The 21,550-nt window shown below is 28.5% G+C and overlaps 8 protein-coding genes across 8 annotated transcripts; 5 read left to right on the top strand and 3 right to left on the bottom strand.

The window, feature by feature from the left end:
- Window positions 1–37: 37 nt before the first annotated feature.
- GO595_005713 (uncharacterized protein) lies at window positions 38–772 on the top strand (the record flags this gene model as incomplete). The annotated part of the gene is made up of 1 exon (XM_067918986.1): window positions 38–772. One exon carries the CDS (start codon window positions 38–40, stop codon window positions 770–772), a length of 735 nt encoding a protein of 244 aa, XP_067774092.1.
- Window positions 773–1,241: 469 nt separating this feature from the next.
- GO595_005712 (uncharacterized protein) lies at window positions 1,242–1,784 on the bottom strand (the record flags this gene model as incomplete). The annotated part of the gene is made up of 1 exon (XM_067918985.1): window positions 1,242–1,784. One exon carries the CDS (start codon window positions 1,782–1,784, stop codon window positions 1,242–1,244), a length of 543 nt encoding a protein of 180 aa, XP_067774091.1.
- A 2,763-nt stretch (window positions 1,785–4,547) lies between these two features.
- Window positions 4,548–5,534, bottom strand: GO595_005711 (uncharacterized protein; the record flags this gene model as incomplete). Its single annotated transcript, XM_067918984.1, has 1 exon — window positions 4,548–5,534. One exon carries the CDS (start codon window positions 5,532–5,534, stop codon window positions 4,548–4,550), a length of 987 nt encoding a protein of 328 aa, XP_067774090.1.
- Window positions 5,535–6,480: 946 nt separating this feature from the next.
- Window positions 6,481–8,043, top strand: GO595_005710 (autophagy-related protein 16; the record flags this gene model as incomplete). Its single annotated transcript, XM_067918983.1, has 1 exon — window positions 6,481–8,043. The coding sequence occupies one exon, from the start codon at window positions 6,481–6,483 to the stop codon at window positions 8,041–8,043; it is 1,563 nt and encodes a 520-aa protein (XP_067774089.1).
- Window positions 8,044–12,389: 4,346 nt separating this feature from the next.
- On the top strand, window positions 12,390–12,923 carry GO595_005709 (SYF2-domain-containing protein; the record flags this gene model as incomplete). Its single annotated transcript, XM_067918982.1, has 1 exon — window positions 12,390–12,923. The coding sequence occupies one exon, from the start codon at window positions 12,390–12,392 to the stop codon at window positions 12,921–12,923; it is 534 nt and encodes a 177-aa protein (XP_067774088.1).
- A 412-nt stretch (window positions 12,924–13,335) lies between these two features.
- GO595_005708 (Clan MH, family M18, aspartyl aminopeptidase-like metallopeptidase) lies at window positions 13,336–14,604 on the bottom strand (the record flags this gene model as incomplete). The annotated part of the gene is made up of 1 exon (XM_067918981.1): window positions 13,336–14,604. One exon carries the CDS (start codon window positions 14,602–14,604, stop codon window positions 13,336–13,338), a length of 1,269 nt encoding a protein of 422 aa, XP_067774087.1.
- A 4,278-nt stretch (window positions 14,605–18,882) lies between these two features.
- Window positions 18,883–19,572, top strand: GO595_005707 (uncharacterized protein; the record flags this gene model as incomplete). The annotated part of the gene is made up of 1 exon (XM_067918980.1): window positions 18,883–19,572. The coding sequence occupies one exon, from the start codon at window positions 18,883–18,885 to the stop codon at window positions 19,570–19,572; it is 690 nt and encodes a 229-aa protein (XP_067774086.1).
- A 133-nt stretch (window positions 19,573–19,705) lies between these two features.
- On the top strand, window positions 19,706–21,073 carry GO595_005706 (Intersectin 1 (SH3 domain protein); the record flags this gene model as incomplete). The annotated part of the gene is made up of 1 exon (XM_067918979.1): window positions 19,706–21,073. One exon carries the CDS (start codon window positions 19,706–19,708, stop codon window positions 21,071–21,073), a length of 1,368 nt encoding a protein of 455 aa, XP_067774085.1.
- Window positions 21,074–21,550: the final 477 nt, after the last annotated feature.

Genomic DNA, 21,550 nt, shown 5'->3' with positions numbered 1-21,550 from the left:
AAATTTTTTTTGACAATAACCGCAAAAATAATCAAAAATGCCGTTAGGCGGACGTTTAGTTATTGCCAAAAGTGACATATTAATGGATGATATAAAACCAGCAGAATTTATTCCTCTTGGTAGCCCACAAGGGGTTGCAATAACTTCCCTTGACACATACATTGAACTTCGTAAACAAGATAATCTTGAACCTCCACTTGAAGTTCCTGAATATGTTGATGATAACATAGAAAATAAAATTAAAAAGCTCCAACTAAAACAATCAAAATTATATGAGGAACTGAATAAAGAAAAGAGAAGAGGTGAAAATCTTAAATCCACATTCAACAAAGCAGTATCCCTATCAGTTGAAATTCAAGAAGAAAAACTAACAAAGATTCGAAAGATTTTACAAGACTCTGCAGATGATTCTAAAGTTATTCAAAGAGCTATCCAGTTTATTTTAACTGTTCTTGATAATCAACAAAATTCAGAAAATGCAGTAAATGCAGAGAAGGAAGCACAGAGCATAATTGACACAGAGTTAGAAAATGAAAAGAATGCAATCCGAATGAAGGAATATCTCGATAAGAAATTGCAACAAACAAATGACGAAATCGATGAACTTAAACTTCAAATAGAAGAAGCTCAATCAACACTAAATGAAGCTACTGAGTCAAGAATCAAACTAAAAGATAAAATGAAGAAAGTTATTGGGGCATACAAGAAAAAAGAAGCTGCGTACAAAGAAAAATGCGAAACCCTCGAAGCTGAAGTTGATGTTCTGCAATAATTTTAATAAAGTTTGTTTTTAGCCGTAATTTTTTGGAGAAAGATTTTATTTTTAAAATTTTTGCTACTCAGCAATTTTCTCTGAAAATCACATTAGTCATACGATGTGATGTCTTTCCAAATTATTTATCAAAGTGAAAGTCCAATCCATAATCTGAAAAATTGATTTTAGATCAAGATGATATGTTTGATAAGAAAATAACATTAAATTTTTGGAATTCAATTTTATTTATGCTTTATTGAATGGTATAATAAGACTATAAAATTGTAATCTTACATCGAGTGGAAATCATGTTCTTAATGATAAAGTACAAATTGTTTTTTAAAAAAACGTTAAAACAGCACTTTTTGCATAACACCATTTGTTTGTTGGTTATGTCATACTTAATGATTAAATCAGAATTTAAGTGAAATGCACTGATTAATGCATTACAACTGTAATCGAGTCCACAAAAAAAAATTGCAATTTTTTAGTTTTTTTGATTTGAACTAACTTGTACCGGCATCATCTGCGGATAATATGGCATTTGCATTTGTGGATAATACGGCATTTGCATTTGTGGATAATATGGCATATATTGTGGGAAAAACGGCATTCCATAAGGTGACGGATATTGGTACATGGATGGCATGCAACCACCAAAAGGAGGCAAAGAACATAATGGAAATGTATAACATACTATGTTAACACTTCCTCCATTTGGAAGTTGCATTTGATCTTCTTCTTCTTCTTCTAAATCAGCAGAAATCCCAACGGATGCAAGATTTGCGCTTGGTGAATTATTAACATCAGATGTGCTAGGTTTGACAGAACTGGAAGTAGTGGTAGAATTGGGCTCATTGTCTTTTTGTAGCCTAAGAGCAGAATTGGGGCCGCCAAAAGAAAAGCCTGAATGATTGTTCTCTGAGTTTTCATTGTTTGTTGTTTTTCTAAATACGTTGAAGGATGAAAGGCCAAAGCCGCCGAATGAAAAGCTTGGACTTTTGTTCTCTGTGCTGGCTGTTCCAAACATTGGTTTATATTTTTGTTATGTCAATGTTACGGTTGTGAATATTCACAATATTGTCTGAGACCGTTAAATATTTGAATTTCCATAAAACAATTTTATATTCAATTTTTTTCTACATAATGAAATTGCTGAGTAAACAAAATAAAAAAATTAAACGTATATTATCGTTTGATTCAAAATATTCTATGAGGGATCTGATTACGAACAAATCAAACAGACCTGTTCAATTAAAATACACATGGAAGAAAAAAGAGAAAAACAAAATAATAATAAAGCTCCAGCAAAAGAAAGCCCGCAAACAATTCAGGAATGTTTAAAACAAATTGCCGAAATAGATCGTGAAAGCAGTCGTTTAAATAATGAAATACACGAAATATCTCAAAAACTCGAGTTAATGCGATCTTCAATCAAAGTACAGAGGACAAAAAAAGAAAGCAAGAATTATAAGAACCTATACGGCGGATTTATTATATTAATTTGTTTTTCAATTTATATTCTTTTGAAGAAATAAAATGAAAGTCAATTTGCTCCCTTGGTAGGTGGTCAAAATTATTAATATTTTCATCCTAAACATGTATTCTTCATTTTCCACTTTTAATTTGCCAATAAAATTCTGAGCAATTATTTTTGTCATTAAAATCTTTTGTTTCTTTCCTTTTTTTCTCTTATTAATTCATTGTTAACAATGAATTCCAATAACTTTGATGAATTAATGAAGTCATCTAATGGCAAACCATATGTTGTCAAATTTTATGATCCATGGTGTTCACATTGCAAAGAATTTCAACCAAAATGGGTTTATCTTATTGAAAATTCCAAATTCAAAGACAATGTTATTTTTGCGGAAACTAATTGTTTGGAGCATAAACGATTTTGCCTTAGTAAGTCTGTTAATGGTTATCCAGAAGTTCTTTATTTTGATACACAAACACTTACTCATACTGAATATGATGGAGTTATGCAACCATCATCAATAGATTCATTTATTGAGAAGCAACTTCATTTTCCATTTCATATATTAAATTCCACCAATGATCTCACTCCATATTTGAAGCTAACCAATTCTTCTTCTCTTTTTATTCTTCATTTCAATAATGAATCCACACTACAGCAATTGAAGCAATCCATTTTTTCATATCGTAATTCGACAAGTTATTTTTTTGCAATTCATTCATTTACATCAGAACAATTTTATGTTTATCGCTCACCAATCAACATCACATATTATGAAGGAGATTGGTCATTAACATCTCTAAATGATTTCATTCGACGAAACATTTCTCCAATTTTCGGTCCATTTACAGACACAATTTATGATGAAATGAGACAATTAAAATCGAATTTCATCATAACATTCATTAATAACTCCACCCAATATATAAATTGTTTAAATATATTCATCAACAATTGCAAATTTCCATTTTATTACGTGAATTATAACGACTATAAAACGTTTTCGAAGTTTGTTGGGATTAATTTCAATCAACTTCCGCAAATTATAGTCATTAATTTGCATAAACAAAAATGGTCTCTTTGCCCTTACAACATAAAAAACATTTCATTAATCATCGAATGGATAAATGAATTCGATGATAAAAAAGTGAAATGGAATGGACCAGGAAATCAGTTCTTCGCGTTGGTGAGACAGGTGTACAGCGAGGGAGGGCTGAAGTATTACGTGCTGGTAATATGCTTGGCAATGATTGCTTTGCTGATAGTGCTTTTCATTGTCGACGTGCTGAGAAATTACTTTTTCGTTGAGGATTACGCAAAGTTCGAATAGTTTAATGTTTGAATGTGTTTAATAAAATGTTTTCGTTTGTATATGAATTTTATGTGTTTTGAACTAAGAAAAAAATTTTCATGTGAAATTAATTGATATGTTTTCGATGTTACTAATCAAATATTAATGTGATTTTTCTCTTTTAAAGTTTGCTTATTATATATATATATATATATATATATATATATAGGTCAACACAATATTTATTAATATTATCTGTTGTCTATGTGACATCTCATGTGAAATAATTTATTCAGTTGATTAATAAATAATATTTAATTAGTTAAAAGAGCTTAATTAATTTGGGCAAATTTCCATGAATGATATAAATCAGATTAAGACTTATATATTACTTTATACGACATTTGATTTGCTTTCTGTAAATTACATATAAAAAAGTATAAATTAAATAACAAAGAAAATTTTTTATCTTAAAAAAAAAAAAAAAAAAAAAAAAAAAAAATAAATAAATAAATAAATAAATAAATAAATAAATAAATAAATAAATAAATAAATAAATAAATAAATAAATAAATAAATAAATAAATAAATAAATAAATAAATAAATAAATAAATAAATAAATAAATAAATAAATAAATAAATAAATAAATAAATAAATAAATAAATAAATAAATAAATAAATAAATAAATAAATAAATAAATAAATAAATAATAATAATAATAATAATAATAATAATAATAATAATAATAATAATAATAATAATAATAATAATAATAATAATAATAATAATAATAATAATAATAATAATAATAATAATAATAATAATAATAATAATAATAATAATAATAATAATAATAATAATAATAATAATAATAATAATAATAATAATAATAATAATAATAATAATAATAATAATAATAATAATAATAATAATAATAATAATAATAATAATAATAATAATAATAATAATAATAATAATAATAATAATAAAATCAAAATTATATTTTACATTACACAAACTTAACATTTCTCATCTATAAATATCCAATTTCTCCTTGGCGCCATCCTCGAAGGCCAAATCTCCACGAAGACTCTTTCCTTTCCCGGTGCGTACGGCAGCATTTTCTCTATCACTTCATGCGGCACTTGCGGCGTCGAATACCTCCCGCGACTTTTGCCGCATGGGCGACATATTCCATATCCGACGTCTCTTGAACGCTGTTGCGCGAATTCTTGTTGATGAAACTCTTTTGTCGAATATATGAATATCATTCGCGAGCTATGCATAAGTCCGAATTTTCCGGGAATCGACACAGGCTCAAACTTATTATTAAATAGCTCAACAACAAGCGAATCACAAAACTTAAGCTCAGCTTTAGCAGCAGAATAATTGACGCTTTGGAAATGCTCAGCATCAATCCAAACAAAGATAAACGATTTAATAAGCACCTTAGAAAAAAAAGTAAAAAAATTATCAAGCTCAGAAAGTGGAAAGCCTTCGTTAAGAGGAGGATCAAGAATTATGGCTTGCGTGTTCTCAGGAATTAGTCGCCGAATCGAATCAAATGTAATGTGGTCAAGATAATGATATATAGTATGATTAACAAGTTCTTGGAATTCTTCGTGTGTGATAATTGGACTGACATTGGGAAACTCGGTATGAACAGCATCTTCCGCTGATATTGGCTTGGATGCTTTGAACTTACGAAGAGGCCATAACTCAATATTAGCACCGGCTTTGGAAACATGTTGATATGTATTAAAGCGGACTTGCTTCCGATTGTGTTTGGTGGGAATTGGTATGTCGGAGTCTGAGTCAAAATCATCATATTCTTCAAAGTCATCATAATCATATTCTTCGGGGTCAAAATCATCATATTCTTCCTCTTCTTGCTCCTTTTCTTCATCAATTTCCATCCATACATTTAATGGAATGGTTTCCGGTGAAGCATATTTTTTAAAGAAAATTTTAATTGCTTCTTCTCGAGTAAGATGTTTTTCGGACATTAAACGCTCAACTTGGTTAAACACTGCTTCTGCATCCTCAGCTGGTAGGTCTGAGAGGAAATTGTCGTAGTAATAGCTAAAGTCTCTTTTTTTGTTCAACTCGTTGGATTTCTTGAAATAAACTCAATTCAAAACCTGATGATGAGAATTAGATCATTTTTTAAATTCACAAACTATATATTTTTCTGGATATTAACAAGGGACTCTAGCTCACCTGGGAGAGCACACGACTGAAGATCGTGAGGTACGTGGTTCGAGTCCGCGGAGTCCCATTTTTTTCAATTCTTTCCCCATAAAATCAATTTTTGTTCATGGGAAACAAATGTGATTCGGCTCTGTTATCAATAAAATATAATGTTTTGCAAAATCAAAGCAATTTAAATGAGAATCAATTGATTTATAATTTATAATTTCTTGTTTTGAAATCAGATTTAATGATTATTCCAAACAGCACTTAAATGGGCACATAAAAGAAAATATACAGAAATCATTAAGATGCTTGAAGAAATGGATGCAACAAATTGAGGATAAACGATGTAATTTTAAATCAAAGAAGTATCTATAAATATAAATATCTTTTAATCTTTTGTTTAATTTTTATCATATAATCTAGTGCTTTGAGCAGACACCTTATTTTGTTTATAGCATCTCTGAAATTTAATGTAGTTTCTATAATTGATGTTGCTTGTATGATATAGCCATTTTTATTTGCGAGCTATTATCTACTATTTGCTCATAGCACTTTACCATACATTCAATTTTAATATTAAAAAATGACACCAAATTTCAATTTCCTGAACGCTTTCATTCAAAATTTTATATAAGGTCTCGCAACCTTCAAATTTCAATTGAATGTAGTGCCGTTTATTTAATATTTACAACCATTTTTTTTCATGACTTTTTGATAACAACGATATAAATTTAGGCACTTTTCGTCAAACTCAAAATGGATTTTGCTTCAATACTAAGCAACCTCACAAGGGCGCAAAAGATATCATCAGGCCTTGAAGACTGGCAATCGTCAGTTCAAATAACTAATATATTAATCGAAAAATATCCCAAATATTATTCTCTTCAAACAGAGGTCAAAGGTCTTACAGACAAACTCGACAGACTAAAACAAGAGTTTATTTCCAACAGTGAAATTGGGAAACTTAGTCGTGAAGTTGCTTCTATTAATCAAACAATCACAGAGTCAAATGAAGAACTAATTATTCATAAAAACCAAGAAAAACAACTCAACACCAAAATCGAAGAACTCGAACTTATAGCGAACCCATTAATAGCCAAAAACAAAAAACTTTCAGTCCAAGAATCACAACTTCAAAATAACATCACACAACTTGAACAAGAGATCAAAAAGCAGAGCGAAAACCATCAAGCGTTAGTTACAGTACTTGATGACATTACCAGCAGTTATGCCCGTTCTTCGTTAGAAGAAGAGCAACTTATCAATAAGTTAATGCATCTTAAAGAACGCGAAGTTGAGTTACGTAACGATGCGTTTACCACCGACCACAAGCCTCATGACGTCAATTTAGTACCAGTTACCAAAGCACCAATTCCACGGTCGACCACCAAAAGTAATAAGAAGTCGATAGTTGTGGAAAATGTTGACATCCTCAAATACCTTCATGACGGGAACACGTCCAATCGACACTCAGGCCCCATCACCAGTATTTCCTTTGCAAACACATCTTCATATGTAGTCTCAGGCGGTGAAGATTCCATCGTTAACATCATCAGCACCGAAAACTATTCACAAGTCTCTCGGATTACAGATGCTAAGCAAAGTATTATGGCCGCGACATTTTCACCAAATGATCAATTATTGTGCACTGCTTCGTATGACTCAGGGATTCGAGTTTATCGCGTTCCTTCATTTAATTTAGCGTTGAACATCACCGAAAACAGAGACTGCGTATCGGATGCAATGTTTGCTGCAGATGATCGACTCGTGACATGTTGCAGGGACCGAACCATTAAATTATATGACGTCAAAAAGGCGTCTGCGATATCGACCATCACGAGTAGTAGTATCCCATACTCGATAGCGGTGATCCAGGGAGAATCTATGGTTGTGACCGCGCACCACGACGGGAAATTAAGGTGTTGGGACTTCCGAACGCACGGCTCGCCAATCGAGATCAAGGCGCATAAGGCAAAGGCGATCCAAGTGATCGGAACAAGAGGATCGATGAAGTTGGTGTCGTTGGGCGTCGACAAAAGAATAGCAGTGTCCGACTTAAGGGCAAAGGCAGTCGCGGGAAGAGTGAGCATCGAAAAGTCGGGGCTGCCGTCCGAGAAGATGCAAATGTGCTTGTACGAGAACTCGGCTATATGCGGAAGCACAAACGGAGAAATATATGATTACGATTTGGAGGATTTCTCGTTGAAAAGTTCAATTAAGGGTCATACGGCACCGGTGTTTTGTATAGCGATTAAGCCACAGACGGGGCTGCTCGTGTCGGGTGATAAGTCTGGCGTTATTAAGTTCTGGAATAAATAAATAAAATTTAATTTATACAACAGTACTTAAAGTTGTTTAAAAGGATTGAAAGATGAAGAAAATGATAATTTTTGCATGAAATTTGATTAATTATTTAAAATTAGAAGTGGATCGTATGAGTAAAGCACACAATAGACCGACGAATAGAAAACTTAATATTATATAATATGTAGATAATAATGACAAAAAGAAAATTATGTCCCTCAATAGTGAGCAGATTACAGACAATTCCCAAGGTTTAGAAGATGACGCTCACACATTGCAAGATGATTATTGAAATGGGTTGGCGTCAATAAAAATAGGACAAAACCCCAAATAACTAATACACACATAGAGATTTTGCTAATTTTATTTTGGTGATTTAATGCTGCAACATCAATTGAACTTTTTTAGAGCCAGTTACAAAAATGAAAAGCACAATACGACTCAAATATTGTTGTAAGTCGAAATGTTGTTGTAATTACAAAAGATTCTTTGTGCTTCTCAACATTTACAATAAATAATTAAATTTTTTATTCGTATTAATTTTAACAATTTACTTCAAAAATCAAATATTATAAAAATCTTTAAAATTCGATATATGTTAAACCTATTCATATATATGAATTTGTCAAATTCGATGTGTCATCAAAAAATCATTGAACCACTTCCATTCATTTTCTTTATTAGAATTTACTCGAATTTAGCACCTTTTTCTTCAAGCATTTTAATGATTTCTGTGTAATTTTTTTTAACTGCTAAACTAAGTGCTGTTTCATATAATTTAAATAATTCCCAAATACATTTTTAATATATCAAATATTTTAGCTAAACTTTAACTAGATTAAAAAAAAATTTTTAGTATTTACATCAATATTATTTTTACAAAGAAGTAATTTAACTGTTTCTGTATGACCTTTTGAAGATGCTAACATAAGTGCTGTCCAAAATAATTTAAATAATTTCCAAATATTATTTTGATATATCAAATTATTAAAATAAATTTTAAATAAAACAAATAAATATTTTTAGCATTAATATCAATTCCTTCTTGTTCAAGAAGTAATTTAACTAGTTCTGTCTGATCATTTTGAGATGCTATGAGAAGTGGTGTATTAAATATTAAAAATAATTTCCAAATATTATTTTTAAATATCATATAATTCATATAAATTATAAATAGAATTAATAAATATTTTTTGCATTAATATCAATTCCTTCTTGTTCAATAAGTAATTTAACTATTTCTATATGACCTCTTTGCGTTTCTATTATAAGCGGTGTATTAAATATCAAAAATAGTTTCCAATTATCACATTGAAATTCGAGATTATTTTATTAAATTATTTATAAAAAATATAAATATCTCTATTAGCAAGACAAATTCCTTTTTTTTGTTCAAGAAATATTTTAAGGATTTCATATTGACCACATTGAATTGCTGATAAAAATGCTGTTTTAAATTATTTTTATGATTTCCAAATATTGTTTAGAAATAAAAAATTATTAAAACAAACAAAAATTAAAATATATAAATATCTTTCGCATCAACATCAATTTCTTTTTGTTGGAGAAGTAATTTAACTATTTCTATATAACCTTTTTTAGATGCAACCATAAGTGGTGTTTGAAATATTTTTTGTAATTTCCATATATTAATCAAAAATATCAAGCTATTAAAATATATTTTATATAAAACAAATGTATGATTATAGTATTAATCTTAATTTCTTTTTGTGCAAGAAGTAATTTAACTATTCTTATGTCACAATTTTCAATTGCATATATAAGTGATTCGTTAAATAATTTTAATGATTTCCAAATTTTAAATTTGAATAAAATATTGTTTTAATAAATTTTAATAAAAACAATGAAAAATCAAATGCATTAATATCAATTCCTTTTTGTTCAAGAAGTAATTTAACAATTTCTGTATCACCATTTTTAGTTGCTATTATGAGAGCTGTCATAAATAATTTAAATAATTTCCAAATATTATTTTGAAATATCAAATTATTTAAATTTATTTTATCTTTAGCATTAATATCAATTCCTTCTTGTTCAAGAAGTAATTTAACTGTTTCTGTATAACCTCTTGCTGATGCACAAGTAAGTGCAGTATTAAATGATTTAAATAATTTCCAAATATTCAAATAATATTTGATATTTTTTGAATAAATATTATCTTTAGCATTAACATCAACTCCTTCTTGTTCAAGAAGTAATTTAACTATTTCTGTATTACCTTTTTCATATGCTTCAATAAGTGCTATATTAAATAATTTAAATAATTTCCAAATATTATTTTGAAATATTAAATTATTAAAATAAATTTTAAATAAAACAAATAAATATTTTTAACATTAATATCAATTCCTTTTTGTTCAAGAAGTAATTTAACAATTTCTGTATGACCATTTAAAGATGCAAACATAAGTGCTGTTCTAAATAATTTAAATAATTTCCAAATATTATTTTGAAATAGTCCAAAATTATTAAAATAAATTTTAAATAAAACAAATAAATATCTTTAGCATTAATATCAATTCCTTCTTGTTCAATAAGTAATTTAACTATTTTTGTATGACCATTTCTAGATGCAAACATAAGTGCTGTGTTAAATAATTTAAATAATTTCCAAATATTATTTTGAAATATAAAATTATTAAAATAAATTTTAAATAAAACAAATAAATATCTTTAGCATTAATATCAATTCCTTCTTGTTCAAGAAGTAATTTATCTATTTCTGTATAGCCATTTTCAGATGCTCTAAAAAGTGCTGTTTTAAATATTTTATATTATTTCCAAATATTGTTAGGAGAGATCATATTATTATAATAAATTTTAAATAAAGTATATAAATATCTTTTTTATTCATATCAAGTTTGCTTTGTTTCAGAAATAATTTTACTATTTCCACGTGTTCTTCTTCAATAGAATATATAAACGCAGTCTTAAATAATTTAAATAATTTCCAAATATTGTTATGAAATATTATATTATTAAGATAAATCTTAAATAAAACAAATGAATATCTTTAGCATTAACATTAATTCCTTTTTGTTCAAGAAGAAATTGAACTATTTCTAAATGTCCTTTTTCTGATGCTAAAATAAGTAATGTTTTAAATATTTTGAATTATTACCAATATCAATTTTAAATCATTAAATATTAAAAATAATTTTGATATATTATGAATATATAATTTTTCTATTAATATCAATTCTTTCTTTTTCAAGATAAAAATTAAATATTTCAAAATTAACAAATTTATTACTTAAAATTATTTCAAGAAATTTTTTAACAGGATATTCAACGATTTTATTTTCATAAATATATTTAAAAATATCATTTCGATGATATATAATTGCTGCTTCATATGCATTTTCAAATGATGAATGATTTTGTTCACATAAATGAATAATTTCTTCATTTCCACCTGCAATTGCATATTTACCTGTATTTTTTACATTTGCACCATTCATAAGCAAAAATTTAAAACATTCAACAGATGAAAAAAATGCTGCATAATCAATTAATGTAACATCTTCTTCATTTATAAATGAACATCTTTCATAGGGTGATGGTTTAATCATTTGGTTAAAGTCAAAATTTGTTTGTGATGTTATTTCTTGAAGTTTTTCTATTTCATCATTTCGAATATTTTTCAATATTTCATTTGGATTAACTCCTTCTTTAATTAATCGTTTATGAAATTCAAAATCTTCCTGTGAAAGTTCGTCATAATTAAATAATTCATCTTTAAATTGATTATCTCTTACTTTCGTGTAATAATATCTAGAACAAAATGATGATATGTTATCAAAATACCTTTGATCAATCATTTCATTTTCAATCATTTTTTCAAGAATGAAATATGATTCTTGTGTTTCTAATCTAAAAAGATATTCTTTAAATGAATCAATTAAATATTTATTATTGTTAAAGAATTCTCTTTCTTTGATTTCAATGTTTTTAATGAATTCAATATAAATGCTAAAATCTTGCATTCGTGAAAAAATTGCTGAATAAATTAATCTATTTAGAATAAGATTTGAATATGTTGATATATTATCATCATTATTGATTAAATTAATCATCATATTAATGGAATCATTGATGTTATCTTCGTTTAATTCAAAAATAATTTTTTCAAGAGATTCTAAATCTTGAATAAACTTATTAGAAGAATGAAGTATTTGCTTGTGTTTTGTTTGTTTTTCCATTTTGCTAAATGCATTTCCCATTTTATTTGATTTTAAAAGATTGTTTTTCAATTGAATTCAATACATAAAACTTTTTATGAAGTTTATTTTTTAATTAAAATTGACAATACAGTGAATTTTTTTGACACAGCACCAAAAATGTTAGAAGAAAGACTCAGAAAATTACAATTAAAATTAAATCAGGCTAGACAAGAAAACAACAGAGCTGCAGCCGATGAACTTGCCCGTGATCATAGGACTAGAGAAGAAGTAGATGAAGAATCTCAAATCTATGATATTCCTATGGTTTTTCTAAAAACAGCTGACAAAAGAAAATCTGGACCAACTGCAATGGACCACTTGAACGATCCAGATGTAGAAGATTATTTGAAAGGAATTTCAAAAATAAATAAAGTTGTATATGAAGATTATCAAAAAAGGAAAAATAAAGAAAACGCTGGGCCTTTCAAGCCAAGGCCAGAAGTTGTTGAAGGTTTAGCTAACAGACTTGAAAAAAAGAAAGAATTATTGAAAAAGAGAAACAAAAGAGCCCAAGACTATGATATTTCAGGAAAAACCAAAATTGATTTCATTAATGATAAGAACAAAGTCTTTAACAGAAAGCTTGCAAGAGATTTCAATGCTTATACTGAAGATATCAGGCTAAATATTGAGCGAGGAAGTAATGTATAAATTCTTAAAGACCAACACATGTTATCTCAACCACAAACACACGTGTTATCTCTGAATAAAGAAATTGAATTTAATCGTTATTTCATCAAACTCGTTAAAATTCCATTTGATTGAATTCCTTATCCTTCTTATTCTAAAATATTACATAAAACAAGTCGACATCTTTAGCATTGGTATCAATTCTTTTTTGTTCACGAAGTAATTTGACAATTTTTATATAATGTAAACAATTTGAACAACCAACTGAAGATGTAAAGTATACATTTTTTCCAAACCTGAACTCGCTTAATATTTTATATAAGATTAACATTGATTAAATAATTTAAGTAGATTTTGAGACATTTCACATTTGAAACATGTTTGGAACAACTGTATAAAGATGAAAACAAATAACAACAACAATTTTTAAAAATCATTCACAACATGCATATTTCCTAAGCTCCTCAAAGTTATTCAACAAGTAACTTATCAACTTCAGTTCAGCCTCTGCATCTTTCCACGACATCAATTCTCTACACGAATGCATCGCGTAGTTTCCAGGGCCGATATCGAGCGTTGCGACGCCGAGTAATTTCTCCACTTTCGGTCCGATTGTTCCTCCTCCCGAAGGACCATTTTTAGGCCGCGTTATTATGTATGGAACATTCGCTCTTTTAGCAGCCTCAGTCACTAATATCAATCCTTTATCATCGGAGGCATATGATGACTTAGCTGTTGTCTTAAGTGCGACACCAGTTCCAATAGGAAGTTGCGATTTACTTTCGCCTTCATAATTAGGATGCTGACAATGCGCAGAATCACAGCTTAAAAAAAGAGTGTTTGCTTTAAGTGCTAGATAATCAATTCCTTTGCATTTACATATGTATTCATATGTAATGTCAATGCAATTACCTAACGCTCCGGTACGTGTTTTACTCCCAATCTCTTCGCTATCAAAAATAGCAAGGATGTTGATAGTATTAATGGATTTACTTTCGAGAAATCCATGTAGACATGCATATGATGAACTTAAGTCGTCTAAACGGCCGCTGCAAATCAAATCACCGTTAACGGTCGCAGGTCTTGAATCAACAAACGAAAGATCAAAGGAAACAACAGAAAGGGGATCAATGTTGTATTCAGAACATATGTAATCAATTACTGTTTTGGTGTTAGGAAGCATTCCAATAATTGGAGTTAAATTGGTATCTCGATTAGTGGAAAAGATAAGACCACGATTAGAATTTTGATAAACACTAGTTGAGGGAAATGGAATTGTAGCAATGGGTTTCTTGGTTTCAACAACTTTCATAACAATATCATTTTTTTCTTTTACAAAAAGAGCACCGGCTACTTTTAAATCACGACCATACCATGTATAAGAAAGACCACCTGCATAACTTCCATTGACTGCTAAGGATACATTTTTATTGACGATATTATCCTTTTTTTTTAATTTAATTAATGGAGAATCATTGTGTGCTGCAACAATTACAGAAGATTCGATACCACCTATATCAAATGCAATCAATGCCTTTCCATCTCTAACCCAAAATGCTCTATTTGGTAATTCAGAAGGAAAATTTCCTTCAATAATTTCAACGTACCCTTGCTCAACTAAAAGAGGTCGTGCGTAAGTTACAAATTGGTAGGGTGTAGTTGATTGTGTGAGAAAATCAGCAAATCTTTTTCCATCAGACATAATATGTAGCACTTTTTTATTCAAGCATATAAACGTTCGAAAAGGAAAATAAAAAGTGACACAAAATCAACTTATTTTATTATCATCTATCATGAAAACCATTTGCATGGTATTATATGCAGCATATGGTTTCCAAGGCAAGTTTACATTTAAATATATTTATATTAGTATTGTTTGTATTGCTATAGGTCAATATCTTAATTAAAATCGTTTATACACGTCTTGGCAAAGTACGTGCATATTATGGCTGGGAACTTGGTATTGATAATTCACCTCCAATTCATGGCTTCCCATTTGATATTGGACATCCACAGTACAAAGGTTGCTTCCTTACGCTTCTTGGAACGTATCTTTTGTTTGAGGCAACAAAAAGTTCACATTTTTCACAATAATATGGACCATTATGGACTTTTATATCACCCTTATTGAGAGCACTTCTCCTGGAAGAAAAGCATGAGTAAAAAGTAATCAGACGCATAAAAATTTTTTTTAAATAATTCAAGGAACGCAAATGAAGAATTGTTTAGATGACCAACGGTTAAAAATATCATTGTTATTATTTGCTAAGACAAATTGTGTTTGAAATATCATTGTTATCAATTTGAAATGTGTTTCATGTGTATCCATAAAATTATCGCAATATTTTCCTAATGTTCTAATTTGCTCACGCCAAAATGCACTAAAATAAAGTTTTCAATGATATGTTTACATTTTTTTGAATATGTCGATAAGGGAGAAAAGATTTTCACTAGGTTTGCTTGTCCGGTACTATAAAACAAAATGAACAATTGGGAAACAATTCAGTTTATTCAACAAAAAATATTTTCCTTAAATAAAGAAAATCTTGTTCAAGCAGCTATTTCAGTGTTTGATATACTTGATAATAATTATCAGTATTCATTTAACTTACTTATTAGTCAAATAATTTATTCATCATTTGTAGCAGGTATGAATGATTTAGAAGTCTATATGAATTTCATTAAAGAAATAAAAAAAATTGAAGATAAGAAACAAATTCAAAGTAAAATACATAAAGTTTTTTTGCAAATGATTTTAAATATATATTCTCAAGAATCAAATTATTTTCTTGAGAGAATGATTCAAGAAAATTTATGCGAATCAAACATAGTTGTACAGATGAGAGAAGAATCGTATTTTATACATTACATGTCCAAAAAATTTCCAGAAGAAAATGAATATTTGAAACGAAAAATGGGAAACTTTGAAGAACTTTCAAGGAATGATTGGGAAATTCATAAGAAATTAATCAAAGAAAGTGTTAATCCCAATGAAATTGCAAAAATAATTCGAAAAGATGAAATAGAAAAACTTCAAGAAATATCATCACAAAATGATTTTAATTTTAACCAAACAATTGAACCATCACTTTATGAAAGATGTTCTTTTATTAATACACAAAATGTTACATTAATTGATTATTCAGCATTTTTCGGATCAATTAAATGTTTTAAATATTTACTTATGGTTCTGATATAAAAAATACGGGTAGGTATGCAGTTGCAGGTGGAAATGAAGAAATCTTTCATTTATGTGAACAAAATCATTCATCATTTGAAGGTGCATATGAAGTAGCAATTGAATTTCATCGAAATGATATCTTTAAATATCTTTATGAAAATAAAATTGCTGAAATTAATAATTTAGAAGAATTTGGAAAGAAGTGTATTTCATCTCATAATTATGAAATTTTTATATTTTTACAAAAAGAAGGGATGCTAATTTGCGAAAACATTATTAATGAATCAACAAAAATTGGAAACATATTTCTCATTAAACATTTTTTTGAAAGTAATCAAATTCCGAAAGATATTTTAGTATTTTCATCAGAGTCAGGAAATATTGAACTTGTTAATTATATTTTAATACAAGAAGGAATTGATATTAATGCTAAAGATATTTATTTCTTTTATTTAAAATTTATTATAATGGATCTGTTGATTTGCTGTTTCCTTTTTGTTTTTAAAATTTATATATTTTATATTTTTATGAAAAATATTTTCATCATGAAATGTGTTGGAAATATAGTCAATAAAACGAATGCTGAAAGTCATTAATAGATATATTTCATATTTTTTCATCAATTTGATGATTGGAATTGGAAGATATATTCTTGATTTTAACTCGAACAAAAAACCTTCAAATTTTCATCAAAAATGTATGAAACCTATTGTTTTCCATCTGAAATTCAAATTGTCATCAAAAATTTAATCGATACGAGTCATAAACAATGATAAGTGAGGTGATAATGTTCTCTTCTCATGAGAATTCGCTTTTAACTTGATACAAAACAATTTTGCACTCAAAACGATCAAAATCACTCAATACAACAATAATTCAATACCGAGCTTTCAAATAAAATTTTCAACTTTTCTATATAGTCATTTCTAAAAATCTACAATTATTTTAAAATCTAACTGCCTTTTACAGTCAAATTAAAATCTAATTCATCCAAAAACATTTTCACAGAAATTATCTTTGTGAACAATGAACATTTTTTTTTAGAAAAATTCCTTATTGTTTTTTGATGACAGATCCTTTCTTGTATCCAGCAGTATCTTGGAAGCGAATTATATGTCCAAACAAATCGATTTATTCAAAAAGAAAAAACAAATACATTTTCTCGATAAATGAACAACAAAAAAAATGGTTTTTTTCATTTAGATTTATAAGCTATTTGAATATTTTAACAAGCGCTTATCATCCTTGGTATTCTTAAGCTATTCCAAGTTTTTAATAAGGTTAATTTAAGTTTTATCAGTGTTCCATGCCTTTACATTATCGACAGAAACAAGGTAACAACAATTAATTTACTTTTTTAAAACAAATACTTTAAAATTTTAATATCATTTTGTAGAAGTTGTATTTGAATGCCTGTCTCCAAATAGTTGGACAGAGAAATTGTTTTGGTACAAAATGGTATTGAAATAAATTTAATATCTTAGAATTTCATAAAGTTGAAAGTAATTTGGCACAAGGGGTCATAAACCTTAATCAGGAGGGGAAGTTCTTCGGGGTGCGACACACGATGACTTAGATAGAATTAAAGTATGTTAAAAAAATTAATTGCATAAAGATATAAAAACCAAAATTTAGATCCATTTATAAGCAGCTGTCATGGAGAAAATGTAATAACAATTGGAGATTCTGCATTTTATTGTTGTTCATCAACAAGTCTCGCATCTGGTAATAAACGGTCGTTTTGTAAAAACGCATTTTTTTTCCTTTTTATACCAGAAAATATGTTAATTTCACAAAAAAATTTAAACTCACCTATTAGTAGATAGTAATATATTTTGATAACTCATAATAATTTACAAAAATTCTTTCTAAGAATAACAAGTTGAAAGCTTGATTTCGAATTTATTATGAGTTTATGTGTTCATATTCACAAGTAAAATTAACAAAGAATAAAATGATTCATTTTCTTTTTGGAAAAAAAATCATATGCATTTCTTGAATTAATTTGGGAATAGGTCAGCCTTTTTGAGGGTAAAAATTAAAAATATCTTTACTAAATTCTGTGAATAGTTGGCTTATTTGGCATAAATATATTTCTTGAATGTTAGTATTATTTTGATATTATTAACATATAATAAATAAAGTTATCATAAGTTTCGAATTTTTATATGTGCGATTGTTTGAAGTAAAGTATATGCATATTTTTTACCATTTAAAACATATTGAAATATTTTAAATTTATCAATAAATTTAAAAAATAAAATGTAGCAAAATAACTCATTCTGCATTTAAAATACGTATTTTAATTCCATGTTAAAATTGTAATGTTAATATGAAACAAACTCTTTTTCATACCCAGGAAGAGTCAATAAATATTTATTAAAGTTTTTTTCATTTTTCACTCAAGTTTGCCAATAAATTTACTAAATTTGGTTGTGTTAAAAATAAAGGACTACAATATTTAAAAGATTTCCTTAGTCTTGGCTATGGGTGAAATACCAACAGAAAAAAATATGTTTTTGTTTTGTGAGTAGTTATATTTTTGAACATTTTTAAACTCTAAATCTAATCAAAAAAAATATTTAAGCTCTTGTCCTATTTTATCCTTTAAGTTCCTATTCATTTGGTGATCACCATCTTTACAATATTTAATTTTGCACAATGAAGTTAAACTCTTTCACAGACGAAAAACAAGATTTTCGCGTTACAGAAAAAAGTTAGTTATTTGAATTGTAAATAGAGGATTTGTGAGGCTTGAAACTTTTTGTGAGCAGTGAATGAGATATCGTTATAAGAAGGATGGACCTGTTTTTGTCATTGTTGATAGATCTCCATGCAAACAAAGAAAAATACCAAATTAAATTCAACGCAGCAAATGAAAGCTTCGTGCAGACACCATTTTTTATAGCAATAATATTATTTGCTATGATTTTCATTTTTGTTTGGAGCTTTGTGATTTGTAACTTATGCTGTGGTTGTTGCAGAACTCCAGTGGGAGTCGAAAATCTATCAGAATCCTCAACATCTGATCAAGAAACTAAATATCCACAAAATACAAATGCACATTACTATACATATGACCAGCAAACGCAAGCCGGTATGCTTCCACCCCTACCAGAAGGGCTGATAATGCCTATGCCAAATCAAAACTATATGAACATGGTTCCGCAATATCATCCTTCAAATGTTCCAATGCAAGGTCCAAAAAGTGAACCACAACCATATCCTCCTCAAGCAGTACCTCAACAACCCTATCCACCACAACAATCATATGCACCTCAACAACCCTATCCACCACAACAATCATATGCACCTCAACAACCCTATCCACCACAACAACCATATCCATCTCAACAAAATCCACAGCAGCCATATCCTCCTCAGCAACCCTATCCACCACAACAACCATATCCTCCTCAACAAAATCCACAGCAGCCATATCCTCCTCAACAATCATTTACGCCGCAACCACCAACAGAACCCAATTAAATTAATATGAGAAAATTAGTAAAAACAAATGATTTTAATGTTAAATCTTTCAATCAAACAATACGATCAAAAATAAGTCAATTTCTCTGCCATTATGTAAATTTTGATCGTCTTTTTAAGAGTGCCCCGTAACATGTTTAAGACGTTACTGTTCCATTTTTTCAGAATATTACAATGTCAAAATTTTTGGCCCATGTCTTCTTTCTTTGACTCATACTCAAAGTCTTTCCAAAAAATCAGGAAGGCCAAAGAAACAATAGTTAACATTATGGACCAAACCATTGACAAATTGGAAACATTTTCTCGCCAAGTTAACATATTATTAAAAGGTTTATCAAAGGATCATTCAGATTCCAAAAGAAAAGAAAGGAAACCTTCTGTTGAAAAAAGACTAGAATCTATTAAGTCATCATCTCGCCAAGATTTTACTGATCTTGAACCTAACTTTTCTGCTGCATGGAATTTTCTCCATAATAACTATTTCAAATCAAACCACAGCCTTCAAGAATTCAACAACGAACTTCAAAATGATTTCATACCTCAACTTAAATATGTTCGAAATCTTTATGAATCTAAAATGTTAGAAATAGACACAAACATCACACAAGCAGTCAAAAACTTAAGCGAAGCAGAAGAAGCGGCCAGGATGGCTGATGACAAGTACAGAGAACATTGTGAAACCATTGAAAATGCCAAAGAAAAACTAAATGAAGAAGAGGTCATATCCAACGAAAAGCTTATGGCCAAATTTCAAAAGATCTTTAATGATGCTGTTTCACTATTTCCCGATCTTCAAAAAAATGCTATTGATCTTATCGATGAAGTTAATGAGCAAAAAATGAACTATCTCAGAGAAATGGAACTTTCTCTTACACTTTTTGAGCAGTCAGATTGCCAACGCGAAGAGTCTTTCAAGAAAATGCTTTTCAACTTCATTGCACCACTCGAAAAGTTGGCCGAAAACTTAATCACAACCGCCGAAGATCTCTCAAAATCACTTTCCGCATCTCACGACGATATACCGGATCCACTTTTTGAGTTGAAGGACGTTAAGCTGACGAACGTTACGTATGAACCACAAAAATTGCCATTTGATATATTAGAATTTATATCCCCACAGAAGATCTTTGAAGCAGATTTATCTAATTTCTGCGCTTTCGTGACAAAGGATTACACTGCAACAAAGACAGGAGAATTGAGTTTATCTGCTGGTGAAAAAGTTGTTGTATTAGATGACAAAAATGACATGTGGAAGGTACAGAACAAAGCAAGTAAAAGAGGATTGGCACCTTCGAATGTCTTTAAGAAGATACCTGAAACAGTCAGATATTTGTATACAGTTGTTTCCGATTACCAGGCACAAGACCCAAAGGACCTCTCTGTGAAGAAAGGAGATATGGTAATGAGCGTCAACAGAAAGGGAAACTATACTGTTTGTTTGGATACATATTTCCAAAAAGGAAAAATACCATCAATTAATTTGGAACTCTGCAAAAAATAATGGATTTCTTGTTTATTCCAAAATGATATTTTTAAACATGCATATTTCATGAAAAATTTTTCGTTTTTAATCACTTCCATTCAATATCGAAAATTTTGATTTATTTTTATTTTCATGTACAAACATTCAAAAAGAACAAAACAGAAACATCTTTTTTAGAATTTGATCATTTTTTGCTCAATGTATCAACGAACCTATACATGCAAATTGTAATTAATATTGTTAAAATTCTTCATTATTAAATTTCTGTTTCTATTTGAAGTTTTTCATATCCAGTAATTAAAATTCAGTGATTCTCATTTTTCTACTAAAATTTATAATCAATACAAGTTTAGTTTTATCATAATTCTAATTTTTAACCTATTAATCAATTTCTATATTTAAATTAATATGAAGTTCGCATTATAACAACAAAACGATCGAAATGGTTTAAATATAATGTTTTAGATAATTGTTAACATTATTTTCATCAAAAGT

This window comes from Histomonas meleagridis, assembly GCF_020186115.1.
Source record: "Histomonas meleagridis strain 2922-C6/04-10x chromosome Unknown contig_39, whole genome shotgun sequence".
Classification (NCBI taxonomy): domain Eukaryota; phylum Parabasalia; order Tritrichomonadida; family Dientamoebidae; genus Histomonas; species Histomonas meleagridis.
The sequence above is the reverse complement of the archived record's forward strand: the minus strand, read 5'-3'. Positions and strand labels throughout refer to the sequence as shown.